Below are 14,976 nucleotides of genomic sequence, written 5' to 3' on the forward strand. Positions count from 1 at the left end.
TAGACGTGGCTTTTTTTAGTATCTATAAAAAAATGTTAAAACAATTGTGCCCTTTTTGACCATCAGAAAGTATACCCTAGTTGACTGTAACCACATCAGCATCCTTTTTCCTAGAAAAAGTTGATTAGCGCCCTTTAAAAAACGTTTATTTTGCATCGATAAAAGAAAGATCTAGTTAAAATTTTATTATTTCACTTCATATTTTTATATTTTTAGCGCCCCTCTTTTAAAAATATTTGCGTTTAATTTAAATCTTTGAATTAGTGGCACGTACGTTGCAATATCTGCTGAAGACTTTTTTAACCAAACCTGGCATTTAGGTAATATCCTACTCATTTGGCAACTCAACTTTACAACTTTGCATCTTTCGGGATAAACCTGATGTTAACAAAAATTGACTTTTAAAATCTAAATGGTTTGAATTATGGCCGCTTTCTTAATTCACTAACAGCTTAAGAGCTACCGAATGATAATAAAAAAACAAGTGCTTCACCACGGAGCAAAAGAGTATTTGATAACAAGAGATCACTAAAATAATACCTGAATTTTAATTATATTATATAATATATAAATAAATAATCAACGAGGCTAATACCCAAGGCACCACCTTGGGTATTTTTAATGCCTTTAATTTTACACCAGGACTTAATTCAAAAGACGAGTCTGATATCTAATTTTTTTAATTGAGCATTTCAGAGTTAATGCTACTTCAATCAAAATGATTTTCTATAAAAATGCCCTTTTGATGTTATTAGCATTCAAGTTAAATGGTTAGATGGTTCAGAAAATTAGGATTTGAAATTTGGTGTTCATAAATTTAGTAATTTTTCAAAAATGTAGTTGGAAAACTTTCAGAGGCTATCAATTACTGACCCTGGGCCTTGTCCCTTGAATTAATTTAAGAAAAATACAATTTTAGCAAAGTCAATTAATTAACGTAAACATTTTGATAGGAAAGCGAAGAGTAACCGATGAAAACATCGAAATTCAGTTTGCCAGCAACGTTCTGGGACACTTTCTGATGATTAAACTCCTGCTGCAGTTGCTCAAGAACACATCGGATTCCAGAATCGTAATAGTGTCCTCTATACTTCACCTCTTCGGTGTCTTGGATTGGAACAACCTTCAACTGGAAACATCACTCAGACATCCACAGGCAGCCTATAACACAACCAAGTTATTGGACATCTTGATGATGAAAGAGTTGCACCGGTGTCTTCTGGGAACCGGAGTGACGGTGAACGCTGTCCATCCTGGAGCAGTGTACACCAATATATTCCGTCACGGTAGATTCTTGTATAACAGAATTATTCTTCCATTAGTATATTTTTGGCTGAAAAGTGCTTCGCGTGGAGCTGAGACGCTGGAATACGCGGCTGTCTCTGAGGAATTGGACGGAGTCAGTGGCAAGTATTTGTCCAATAATGTCGAAGGCTGGTTGTCTACGAAAGGCAAAGATCCCGAAAATGGGAAAAGGTTCTGGGAAATGTGTGAGAGTTTGTGTCAGCCTTTTCTCCCGAATAGAAGGATCGGTCCTACTGCCTTTCACTCTCGATATGATGAAGTTAACTAAATGTTATCTGTAAGAAAACATATTATCCCGTTGTCTGTATACTTTTAATTTATTCTTTGATTAAATATTTTCTTCTTGATTTTATTAACGAGTAACAAATAAGTTATTTTAATGATTTCTTGGCGAGGGTCGAATCACTGAAATAGATATGGGATCCTAAACTTCTGATTACTAAAGACTGTTTTCCTTTTCTAAAGGTTTCTTTTCATTCCCAGCAGTGCTACATTACACATAAAGCTGACTAGGGTCAAACCCTAGTAGGGTCCAGCCAATGAGTATGGGTCCACCAAAAGCAAGGGCCCACTAAAAGCAAAGGCCCAAACATTTTAAAAGGCAAAAAAGTGGCGAGTGGGTACAAACTAAGGGCCAAAGTGCATTGTTTGCCACAAGCAGGGTCACCGAGAGCGGGCCCGAGCCCCGGGTAAAATATAAATTCTGGGCCCCAAAGAGAGACACTAATACTAGAGATAGATATACTTTTTCGGAGATAAACCCGGGATAAGTATAGCTCGTTTGTTCAAACCCGGGCCCCTAGGTGGCACGGGCCCCGGTTATTTGTACCAGCTTGCCCCCTCTCTTGTCGGACCTGGCCACAAGCTAAATGGGAACATGAACTAAAAAACTAGAGCTCTGGTGACAGGATTAGGATAATTATATAGTCCTTCTAAAAGCAAAGGTGGCATTTCACAAAGACGGAACATTTTCTTCGGGCACGGGGTAGGTACATTTGTTCGAATTTCAATCGTCCGAATGGTGGAACAAATGTTCGAATTTCATTCGTCCGAACCGCCGAAATAACAAATGTTTCAATTGTTCGAATTGGACAACTTGTTTGTTTCATTCGTCCGAATCGGTAGCATCACTTGTCCGAATTCTGTTGCTAAATTAGTATTTCTTATTGCTGTTTTTTTTTGTCCGGATTTTTTTTAATGCAGGAATAAAAAATAAAAAACTACATTGTAAATATCGTTGTTTGTTCAAGTTGTTTTTTCTTAATTGCTGCTATATCTATATATTGTATATTTTACTTCATATTCGTATTAATATCGATCAATATTGTGGATATTTTAGGTTAGGTTAGGTTCATGTTAATGTTACTATTTTCTTATATTAACAATATTTAAAAAAAAAAACCAATTCCTAATGTTCGAAAAAACGGACAAACGATTATTCGAACAAATGAAATTCGCCAGTAAAGTTAACATAAATTGAACGACTAAATCACCAACAAAAGTTGTGATAAGTTTTTCGGGCAAATTAAATACGTTTTCGGACATATACGATCCTGTTTTCCGGCATTCGGACATTTGTACCATCGTTCGGACGAATGAAATTCGAATAAATGTACCCAAATCTTTTCTTCGTATAGAAAGGTATTGTAACAAGAGAAAACTTAAAAATAAAACAAGTAAGTGCGCGTTATAGTGTACAGATTTATGATAATAATCGTGTTTTATCACAAAAAAGAAAGTTTAAAAGAATTTTCTATTCGGAGCCTAATACGTCGAATACCATTTAGGGTACCGAAAAACCCCCTTGATTAAAATCCACGGGACGGCATTATCACGATTAAATAGAAGGATCTACTAGCAATCGAACGACGCATCAATGAAATTTGTATCCAGTGCCGTTGAAGAGAAATCCACGTTTCGTGGTGACACATTCGGAGTTAGCGCCACGGTGTATTCGACACTAACACTACCGCCAATATCAGCATCTAAAATCACAGCTTCTTTCCCCTCTATATGTAGTTGGGATGAGGCTAAATACAAGTTTAAAGCGTTATTTATGCTATCGATGTATTTAGTAACCGTAATTATATTTTCGTCGCAAACGATTTTATAAAATACGAATCCCCATTAATAATCCCTACGAAGAAAATCTATTTAAGTAAGAGCTCTAGAAAACCACCACAAGTATCTGTTTCGGTTATCGCTTTGTAAAATAAAACTGACCAAACAGTATTTTCAATCAGGTCGGAAAACGTCAGTTTTAGGGAACCAATGAGCTCATTTAATTATTTAGGAGGAGGAGCTTACTCTTAGAGCATGAGAGGTATAAGCTAGGCTAATACCCAATAAAGGCACCACCTTAGGCCTAAGTCATCAAGTTGTAGAGGATTTTCTTGATGAGACCCAGCTCGATATTTCTAACCTAAAGGAATCCGTGCGAGCCGCCCTACATTAACATCACCTACGTGGTCCTCACTGTCGCGCAACCCCTACTATCGCGATCAGCGAGGTCGATTGGGCTCTAGGGGTATATATGTTAAAATTATTGAGGATTTCAATTGAATAGAAATCGGACTATTAGTTTTAATTAAGGATAATAAATGCAAAAATATAAAACCGACATGGAAGTAGAAAAGCGACTACGCTATCTTAATAAACTACCCGTCGTCTTAACCAAATCGATAAATCGGACAATTAAGGTCCCAGTATAATAGTTTTGATACTTATGGTTCGGGTCCAGTTCGTTGTCCTAGACGATCTACCACATGATCCGCACATTGAAGGCACCTGGGTCGGCAAAGCGGCGCACTCGCGCTATTTCACCGACATTTTTAGCGGTCGGACACGATTTGGCATTTTCCTGGTCCCAAAGACCTCCAACGTTGCCCGGCGCGTGACTTAGTTTAGTCGTCCCGTTCGGTTCGCGAGAACGCAACCATTCCGGATTATCTTACTGAACTCCTCTCCAGAGCGTTACCGAGAGCTCTTCCCCGTTTCCCCATGAAAAAATGTTAAACTCCCTGGTTTTGTTCTAAACCAACTCACGTGGTGCATGACGTGTTCACCTTTCACCGCAATCGGAGTGCTGGTATCTGGGATGACCCGATGGGCTCATCCAATCCGAATCTGGATAGACCGTCTCTGATCAGAATCCGGTACTACAGAGCATTTATTTTAGAAGTCAAATGCCGTAGTAGAAGGAAAGTGAGGGTCTGGCGCCAGTCCCGGGGTCGGGGTCAGGTTCGGGATCGGGGTCCGGGATTTAAGGGATGAAATGGGGGTAAAATCGTCAAAAAGTCAATGTATTTAGGGTATTTCTCGCGACGATTTGTTTTCCCGTATATCAACATATTGTGTCCAGGCCAACTTGTTCATTTATCTACGCTTATCTCGAAAGATACTTGAACGTATATCTTATCAAGTTTTATCGTACGGAATAAGTTGAAATGATGTAAAAATTGATAACCTAGGCGACGCGTGCGCAGATTACCCCGGGGGACGCGGTTAATTTGAATTTAAGAGTGTTTTAACGTCATGGAATATTCGTTGTTAAAGTAGAATGGAAATATTTTTAAACTTCATTTTAATATCATTGTAGTATTTAAATATGCTTGACACTTGAACCAATCTCACGAGTATTTCTTAAAACGAATATCTCGATCGCGTTTTATCGTACGAAATAAGTGGAAATTATGATTAATAACCTAGGCAGGAAGATAGCGCGCGCGTGCGTGGATTACCTGGGAGGCGTGGATTACCTGGGAGGCGTGGATTACCTGGGAGGCGCGGATTGCCCGGGCGCGCGGTTAATTTGAATTTAAAACATGGATTCCCTCTCCGAAATAATTCATGTACCCAAAATTGGACCGCAAGTTTTTTTCTTTTAGGGGAATCTCTATGGGAGTTTAACATTACAATAAAGCTAATAGGTCCAGTTTGGGGTACTTTTGGTCCGAAATGGGGTACATAGGGCCGAAAATGGTGACTTTGGTCGTTTTAAGGGTACTTTTGTTCTATTTTGGTCCATTTTTGGGTACATCAGAAAAGCAGTTGGAAAAACGAAGAGCCTTATTTTTCCACCCATCTCCAAACTCCAAAAATTTATTGCTTTAATTTATTTATCGCTTCCGTAGGTATAAAGTAAGATAAAAACCACTTACCTATATTTTAATTACGGTAAATTAAAAATACTTAGTGTACTAAGTTACGTTTAAAAGAACCTTTTGTAACAATTCCAATATGTAAATATAGGTATAAGGATTGAAAAAATACTTAAAGTGGTTTTACTGATAAACTCTAAAGGAATTTAACTTTAAAGAGTATCTTAGATTATTGTTTTTAATTTTATTCAAGTTGAAAACGTATTAAGAGTCCTTCAATAAAAGGATTTTATTTACGAACTTAATTCATATTTTCTTCAAACTTTCAATTCGCTTTTATTACTATTTAAATACGGTAAAATATAATTCTTATACACAAATATAGTCAGAAAGATACTATAAAACACTAAAATTAAAATTAAATTAAATTTGTGTGGATAAGATTTGTAAATATCATTTTGAAACTAATAACTTTCACGCTTTATTTAAGTCAATCCAATAAAAACAATTACCTATATTTTAAATACGGTAAAATATAAATACATTTCCGATATGTAAATAGGTAGAATATCACTATGAAAAGTTCCTTTTTCTTCTTTTAATACGACAACACACAACTCTGATACGCAAATATATAAAGAAAATATAAAAAAAATTTACTCTACGTTCGATACGTTAAAATACATTTCCGATACACAAATATAGATAAAGAAATACTATAAAATGTAAAAAGGTAGAAAAATACTACACATTAACCATTATGAATTTAAGCTTACAACATCCTTCACGTATAGAGCATAACATATATGTTCAGAGTTAACTTGTTTCCTCGTTATCTTTATCGCATGTGTTTTAAATAGCGTATGGAATAAGTTAAGAATGTACTGAAATGGTGTATGTTTAAACCTCGTAGAATAAAGAGTAAAACATATGTTCAGAGTCGGCTTGATTACTAAAGCGAATAACACAGAGACGTTTCCGGTGTAGTCACGTAGGAAGAAAAATACTACAACACTCTCTATACTCTACATTCAACACGTTAAAATATACTTCCGAAATGCCAATATAGGTAGTAAAATACTACAAAATCTCTATACTTTACCTTCAATACGTTAAATTACATTCCAATATGTAAATATAGGAGGAAAAATACTACAAAAGCCTCTTTTCTTGGCGTTCAATATGTTAAAATAGATTTCTGAAATGCAAATGTAGGTAGTAAATACTACAAAATCTCTATACTCTACCTTCAATACGTTAAATTACATTCCAATATGTAAATATAGGTAGTAAATACTACAAAAGCCTCTTTTCTTGGCGTTCAATATGTTAAAATAGATTTCTGAAATGCAAATATAGGTAGTAAATACTACAAAAGCCTCTTTTCTTGGCGTTCAATATATTAAAATAGATTTCTGAAATGCAAATATAGGTAGTAATTACTACAAAAGCCTCTTACTCTACGTTCAATACGTTAAATTAATGATATGCCTCCGATCGAATCGTTCATTTTTTCCTATTTAAATATACGCATTTAAATTAGAATTGCTTCTAGTGTTCGACAGTCGATTAATTTTTATCCACAAATTTTCCGATTTATTTAAAAAACGTTGGTAAAAAGAATATCATTTTAACTTATTTAATTGTGTTTTTTACCCAACCAAGCATTTATTTGAATAAAAGTGGTATTTATTTAAATAACCAATAGTTAAATAAAAATTGTTAAATGTTTAAATAATCGAAAGTGAACAAGCCTATTTTTTAAATAAAACAAACAGACTTTAGAGTTGATAAGATTTGTAAATATCATTTGAAACTAATAATTTTCACGCTTTATTTAAGTCAAGCAATTACATTTTTAAAAATGAAAGAAGCTAAACAATATAAAAATTTGTAAATATTGTAAATATTTTTAGGTAATAAAGAAATTAAGAAATGTTTTAATTAAAATATCTTTCATTTTCTACTACATTTTTAAAAATGAAAGAAGTTTAACAATATAATTATTCTAATATAATTTCAAAATCAGGTATTATTTAAAGTACAAATGCATAATTTAGTGAAGCAATTCTTATTTAAATACTTTTATTTAATTAATTTGTGTATCTGAAATGTATTTATTGAAAAATAAGAGGGTTTTACTATTTATCACGGTTTTATATATATATATATATATATATATATATATATATATATATATATTGGAATTGTTACAAAACTTTCTTTTAAACGTAACTTAGTACATTAATTTATTTTGGAAGTTCAAAACGTATTAAGAGCCCTTCAGAGTACTATAAAAGGATTTCATTTACAAACTAAATTAATATTTTCTTCAAACTTTCAATTCGTTATAATTCGAATTTAAATGAAAACATAATGGATTATAGGTGCGTAATCTACTATTAGACCGAACGGATTAAAAAATACTTAAAGTAAGTGGTTTTACTGATAAACTAAAGCAATTTAACTTTAAAGGGTATCTTAGATTATTGTTTTTAATATTATTCAAATTCAAAACGTATAAAGAGTCCTTCAAAGTAATTTAAAAGAATTTTATTTACGAACTAAATCCATATTTTAGAAGTTAGTTTGTATGAAATACTTACTAATACCTGAAAAATGGACTTTAGAGTTGATAAGATTTGTAAATATCATTTGAAACTAATAATTTTCACGCTTTATTTAAGTCAAGCAATTACATTTTTAAAAATGAAAGAAGTTAAACAATATAAAAATTTGTAAATATTGTAAATATTTTTAGGTAATAAAGAAATTAAGAAATGTTTTAATTAAAATATCTTTCATTTTCTACTACATTTTTAAAAATGAAAGAAGTTTAACAATATAATTATTCTAATATAATTTCAAAATCAGGTATTATTTAAAGTACAAATGCATAATTTAGTGAAGCAATTCTTATTTAAATACTTTTATTTAATTAATTTGTGTATCTGAAATGTATTAATTGAAAAATAAGTGAGTTTTACTATTTATCACGGTTTTTTATATATATATATATATATATATATATTGGAATTGTTACAAAAGGTTCTTTTAAACGTAACTTAGTACATTAATTTATTTTGGAAGTTCAAAACGTATTAAGAGCCCTTCAGAGTACTATAAAAGGATTTCATTTACAAACTAAATTAATATTTTCTTCAAACTTTCAATTCGTTATAATTTGAATTTAAATGAAAACATCATGGAGGTGCGTAATCTACTATTAGACCGAACTAATTAAAAAAATACTTAAAGTAAGTGGTTTTACTGATAAACTCTAAAGGAATTTTGGAATTTTCTAGAATAGCAAAGTAAAACTAAAACGTAAACCAAGTTTAAAACGAAACTAATAACTGGGAGAAAGGTTGAAGTAAGTAATTTTTTTGATTTTTCGTTTTTTAATTTTTGAGTTCCCTATATTATTATAAACTAAATTAAATATAATTTATGAAAATTTGGGATAAAAGATCTGCTCCTTCGTGTTTTACATATATTTAAAAACTCGAGATTTTAATGAATTGTTTTCAAAGCATGAAAAATATAGCAGATCCTTTGATTTTAATTGTAGTTAGTAGTTACTTAAAAAAAAAAGTCGCTAGCTGACTTGGAGCTGGTGTAGTTAAATTTTAAAAATGTGTATTTTAAATTTTGTTTGTAAAAGTTTTTTTTGAAAAAGTTTAGTATTATAGTTTAAATTTATTAAATAAAATAAAATATAAATTATACATTTGGTTTAGTATTTTACTATTGCAAGTAAAATTAATAGTAATTTCAATTACTTTTTTATTTTTTTTTTTTTGACAAATATACAAACTATTTAGTTATTTCAAAAACAAATACGTCGAATTATTTGGTATTCGAAATACTATTGGTTAGTTTTTATATCTTTAATTTTATTTTTCAGAACAATTTCTCTTTGTCTAGCTTCTTCTAACTTTAATTTAGATGGCCAAGTATTTAACAAATTTTGTAACCAAGTAGATGGAGCTTTAAACAATTTTTCTGTCATGTAGTCAAGGAAATGTTCAAATATACGTGTATTTGGTCATTTTGATGGTCAAATAGCCCAGTATGGAACTGCGAGATGATAGTCAGACATTGAGACGCGGGTGGTGCCCGTGCCCCAGCGTCCGCGCCCTCACCCTGATGGTGCCCCGAGCCTCCGTCGACGTCTGAAATGTGAAATGGGGCACCGACGGGGCTGGCGCGGACGCTGGGGCACGGGCGCCACCCGCGTCTCAATGTCTGACTATCATCTCGCAGTTCCATACTGGGCTATTTGACCATCAAAATGACCAAATACACGTATATTTGAACATTTCCTTGACTACATGACAGAAAAATTGTTTAAAGCTCCATCTACTTGGTTACAAAATTTGTTAAATACTTGGCTTTAAGGCCATCTAAATTAAAGTTAGAAGAAGCTAGACAAAGAGAAATTGTTCTGAAAAATAAAATTAAAGATATAAAAACTAACCAATAGTATTTCGAATACCAAATAATTCGACGTATTTGTTTTTGAAATAACTAAATAGTTTGTATATTTGTCAAAAAAAAAAAAAACTAAAAAAGTAATTGAAATTACTATTAATTTTACTTCCAATAGTAAAATACTAAACCAAATGTATAATTTATATTTTATTTTATTTAATAAATTTAAACTATAATACTAAACTTTTTCAAAATTTAAAATACACATTTTTAAAATTTAACTACACCAGCTCCAAGTCAGCTAGCGACTTTTTTTTTTAAGTAACTACTAACTACAATTAAAATCAAAGGATCTGCTATATTTTTCATGCTTTGAAAACAATTCATTAAAATCTCGAGTTTTTAAATATATGTAAAACACGAAGGAGCAGATCTTTTATCCCAAATTTTCATAAATTATATTTCATTTAGTTTATAATAATATAGGGAACTCAAAAATTAAAAAACGAAAAATCAAAAAAATTACTTACTTCAACCTTTCTCCCAGTTATTAGTTTCGTTTTAAACTTGGTTTACGTTTTAGTTTTACTTTGCTATTCTAGAAAATTCCAAAATTCCTTTAGAGTTTATCAGTAAAACCACTTACTTTAAGTATTTTTTTAATTAGTTCGGTCTAATAGTAGATTACGCACCTCCATGATGTTTTCATTTAAATTCAAATTATAACGAATTGAAATTTTGAAGAAAATATTAATTTAGTTTGTAAATGAAATCCTTTTATAGTACTCTGAAGGGCTCTTAATACGTTTTGAACTTCCAAAATAAATTAATGTACTAAGTTACGTTTAAAAGAACCTTTTGTAACAATTCCAATATATATATATATATATATATATATATATATATATATATAAAAAACCGTGATAAATAGTAAAACTCACTTATTTTTCAATTAATACATTTCAGATACACAAATTAATTAAATAAAAGTATTTAAATAAGAATTGCTTCACTAAATTATGCATTTGTACTTTAAATAATACCTGATTTTGAAATTATATTAGAATAATTATATTGTTAAACTTCTTTCATTTTTAAAAATGTAGTAGAAAATGAAAGATATTTTAATTAAAACATTTCTTAATTTCTTTATTACCTAAAAATATTTACAATATTTACAAATTTTTATATTGTTTAACTTCTTTCATTTTTAAAAATGTAATTGCTTGACTTAAATAAAGCGTGAAAATTATTAGTTTCAAATGATATTTACAAATCTTATCAACTCTTAAGTCCATTTTTCAGGTATTAGTAAGTATTTCATACAAACTAACTTCTAAAATATGGATTTAGTTCGTAAATAAAATTCTTTTAAATTACTTTGAAGGACTCTTTATACGTTTTGAATTTGAATAATATTAAAAACAATAATCTAAGATACCCTTTAAAGTTAAATTGCTTTAGTTTATCAGTAAAACCACTTACTTTAAGTATTTTTTAATCCGTTCGGTCTAATAGTAGATTACGCACCTATAATCCATGATGTTTTCATTTAAATTCGAATTATAACGAATTGAAAGTTTGAAGAAAATATTAATTTAGTTTGTAAATGAAATCCTTTTATAGTACTCTGAAGGGCTCTTAATACGTTTTGAACTTCCAAAATAAATTAATGTACTAAGTTACGTTTAAAAGAAAGTTTTGTAACAATTCCAATATATATATATATATATATATATATATATATATATATATATATATATATATATAAAACCGTGATAAATAGTAAAACCCTCTTATTTTTCAATAAATACATTTCAGATACACAAATTAATTAAATAAAAGTATTTAAATAAGAATTGCTTCACTAAATTATGCATTTGTACTTTAAATAATACCTGATTTTGAAATTATATTAGAATAATTATATTGTTAAACTTCTTTCATTTTTAAAAATGTAGTAGAAAATGAAAGATATTTTAATTAAAACATTTCTTAATTTCTTTATTACCTAAAAATATTTACAATATTTACAAATTTTTATATTGTTTAGCTTCTTTCATTTTTAAAAATGTAATTGCTTGACTTAAATAAAGCGTGAAAATTATAAGTTTCAAATGATATTTACAAATCTTATCAACTCTAAAGTCTGTTTGTTTTATTTAAAAAATAGGCTTGTTCACTTTCGATTATTTAAACATTTAACAATTTTTATTTAACTATTGGTTATTTAAATAAATACCACTTTTATTCAAATAAATGCTTGGTTGGGTAAAAAACACAATTAAATAAGTTAAAATGATATTCTTTTTACCAACGTTTTTTAAATAAATCGGAAAATTTGTGGATAAAAATTAATCGACTGTCGAACACTAGAAGCAATTCTAATTTAAATGCGTATATTTAAATAGGAAAAAATGAACGATTCGATCGGAGGCATATCATTAATTTAACGTATTGAACGTAGAGTAAGAGGCTTTTGTAGTAATTACTACCTATATTTGCATCTCAGAAATCTATTTTAATATATTGAACGCCAAGAAAAGAGGCTTTTGTAGTATTTACTACCTATATTTGCATTTCAGAAATCTATTTTAACATATTGAACGCCAAGAAAAGAGGCTTTTGTAGTATTTACTACCTATATTTACATATTGGAATGTAATTTAACGTATTGAAGGTAGAGTATAGAGATTTTGTAGTATTTACTACCTACATTTGCATTTCAGAAATCTATTTTAACATATTGAACGCCAAGAAAAGAGGCTTTTGTAGTATTTTTCCTCCTATATTTACATATTGGAATGTAATTTAACGTATTGAAGGTAAAGTATAGAGATTTTGTAGTATTTTACTACCTATATTGGCATTTCGGAAGTATATTTTAACGTGTTGAATGTAGAGTATAGAGAGTGTTGTAGTATTTTTCTTCCTACGTGACTACACCGGAAACGTCTCTGTGTTATTCGCTTTAGTAATCAAGCCGACTCTGAACATATGTTTTACTCTTTATTCTACGAGGTTTAATCATACACCATTTCAGTACATTCTTAACTTATTCCATACGCTATTTAAAACACATGCGATAAAGATAACGAGGAAACAAGTTAACTCTGAACATATATGTTATGCTCTATACGTGAAGGATGTTGTAAGCTTAAATTCATAATGGTTAATGTGTAGTATTTTTCTACCTTTTTACATTTTATAGTATTTCTTTATCTATATTTGTGTATCGGAAATGTATTTTAACGTATCGAACGTAGAGTAAATTTTTTTTATATTTTCTTTATATATTTGCGTATCAGAGTTGTGTGTTGTCGTATTAAAAGAAGAAAAAGGAACTTTTCATAGTGATATTCTACCTATTTACATATCGGAAATGTATTTATATTTTACCGTATTTAAAATATAGGTAATTGTTTTTATTGGATTGACTTAAATAAAGCGTGAAAGTTATTAGTTTCAAAATGATATTTACAAATCTTATCCACACAAATTTAATTTAATTTTAATTTTAGTGTTTTATAGTATCTTTCTGACTATATTTGTGTATAAGAATTATATTTTACCGTATTTAAATAGTAATAAAAGCGAATTGAAAGTTTGAAGAAAATATGAATTAAGTTCGTAAATAAAATCCTTTTATTGAAGGACTCTTAATACGTTTTCAACTTGAATAAAATTAAAAACAATAATCTAAGATACTCTTTAAAGTTAAATTCCTTTAGAGTTTATCAGTAAAACCACTTTAAGTATTTTTTCAATCCTTATACCTATATTTACATATTGGAATTGTTACAAAAGGTTCTTTTAAACGTAACTTAGTACACTAAGTATTTTTAATTTACCGTAATTAAAATATAGGTAAGTGGTTTTTATCTTATTTTATACCTACGGAAGCGATAAATAAATTAAAGCAATAAATTTTTGGAGTTTGGAGATGGGTGGAAAAATAAGGCTCTTCGTTTTTCCAACTGCTTTTCTGATGTACCCAAAAATGGACCAAAATAGAACAAAAGTACCCTTAAAACGACCAAAGTCACCATTTTCGGCCCTATGTACCAAATTTCGGACCAAAAGTACCCCAAACTGGACCTATTAGCTTTATTGTAATGTTAAACTCCCATAGAGATTCCCCTAAAAGAAAAAAACTTGCGGTCCAATTTTGGGTACATGAATTATTTCGGAGAGGGAATCCATGTTTTAAATTCAAATTAACCGCGCGCCCGGGCAATCCGCGCCTCCCAGGTAATCCACGCCTCCCAGGTAATCCACGCCTCCCAGGTAATCCACGCACGCGCGCGCTATCTTCCTGCCTAGGTTATTAATCATAATTTCCACTTATTTCGTACGATAAAACGCGATCGAGATATTCGTTTTAAGAAATACTCGTGAGATTGGTTCAAGTGTCAAGCATATTTAAATACTACAATGATATTAAAATGAAGTTTAAAAATATTTCCATTCTACTTTAACAACGAATATTCCATGACGTTAAAACACTCTTAAATTCAAATTAACCGCGTCCCCCGGGGTAATCTGCGCACGCGTCGCCTAGGTTATCAATTTTTACATCATTTCAACTTATTCCGTACGATAAAACTTGATAAGATATACGTTCAAGTATCTTTCGAGATAAGCGTAGATAAATGAACAAGTTGGCCTGGACACAATATGTTGATATACGGGAAAACAAATCGTCGCGAGAAATACCCTAAATACATTGACTTTTTGACGATTTTACCCCCATTTCATCCCTTAAATCCCGGACCCCGATCCCGAACCTGACCCCGACCCCGGGACTGGCGCCAGACCCTCACTTTCCTTCTACTTGCCGTGACTAGTACCTTATATCCAACCCTGATCAATAATGCTTTGTCGTAGGTCGTCAATGTTGCGGACCAGTAGCGGCGCTTAGGTTTTTTTTACAGGTGGGCTAAGAATTTTGTAGCCCTTACAACTTAAGTGACCCCTTATAATTTTGTGGCATGCCAAGTTGCCCTCTCAAATGTCTCTTATAACGTATACATATTTAAAAAATTTAAAATTTAACTCTAAGTATAAATTGCACTCTTTTCTTTTTTTACTAAACTCGTCAAGAACCAACAAAGGATTGTTTCTCAACCTATTAGAT

General features: G+C 30.6%; 1 protein-coding gene across 1 annotated transcript; it reads left to right on the forward strand.

Annotated features, from left to right (window-relative positions):
* The first annotated feature begins 774 nt into the window (after window positions 1-774).
* On the forward strand, window positions 775-1,597 carry LOC149957374 (retinol dehydrogenase 14-like). The gene is made up of 2 exons (XM_090164787.1): window positions 775-807; window positions 954-1,597. Exon 2 carries the CDS (start codon window positions 1,022-1,024, stop codon window positions 1,571-1,573), a length of 552 nt encoding a protein of 183 aa, XP_090020913.1. The 5' UTR covers window positions 775-807; window positions 954-1,021; the 3' UTR covers window positions 1,574-1,597.
* The last annotated feature ends 13,379 nt before the right edge of the window (window positions 1,598-14,976 follow it).

Source organism: Leiobunum rupestre, chromosome 2 (genome assembly GCF_980474605.1).
Source record: "Leiobunum rupestre chromosome 2, qqLeiRupe1.1.hap1, whole genome shotgun sequence".
NCBI lineage: Eukaryota > Metazoa > Arthropoda > Arachnida > Opiliones > Sclerosomatidae > Leiobunum > Leiobunum rupestre.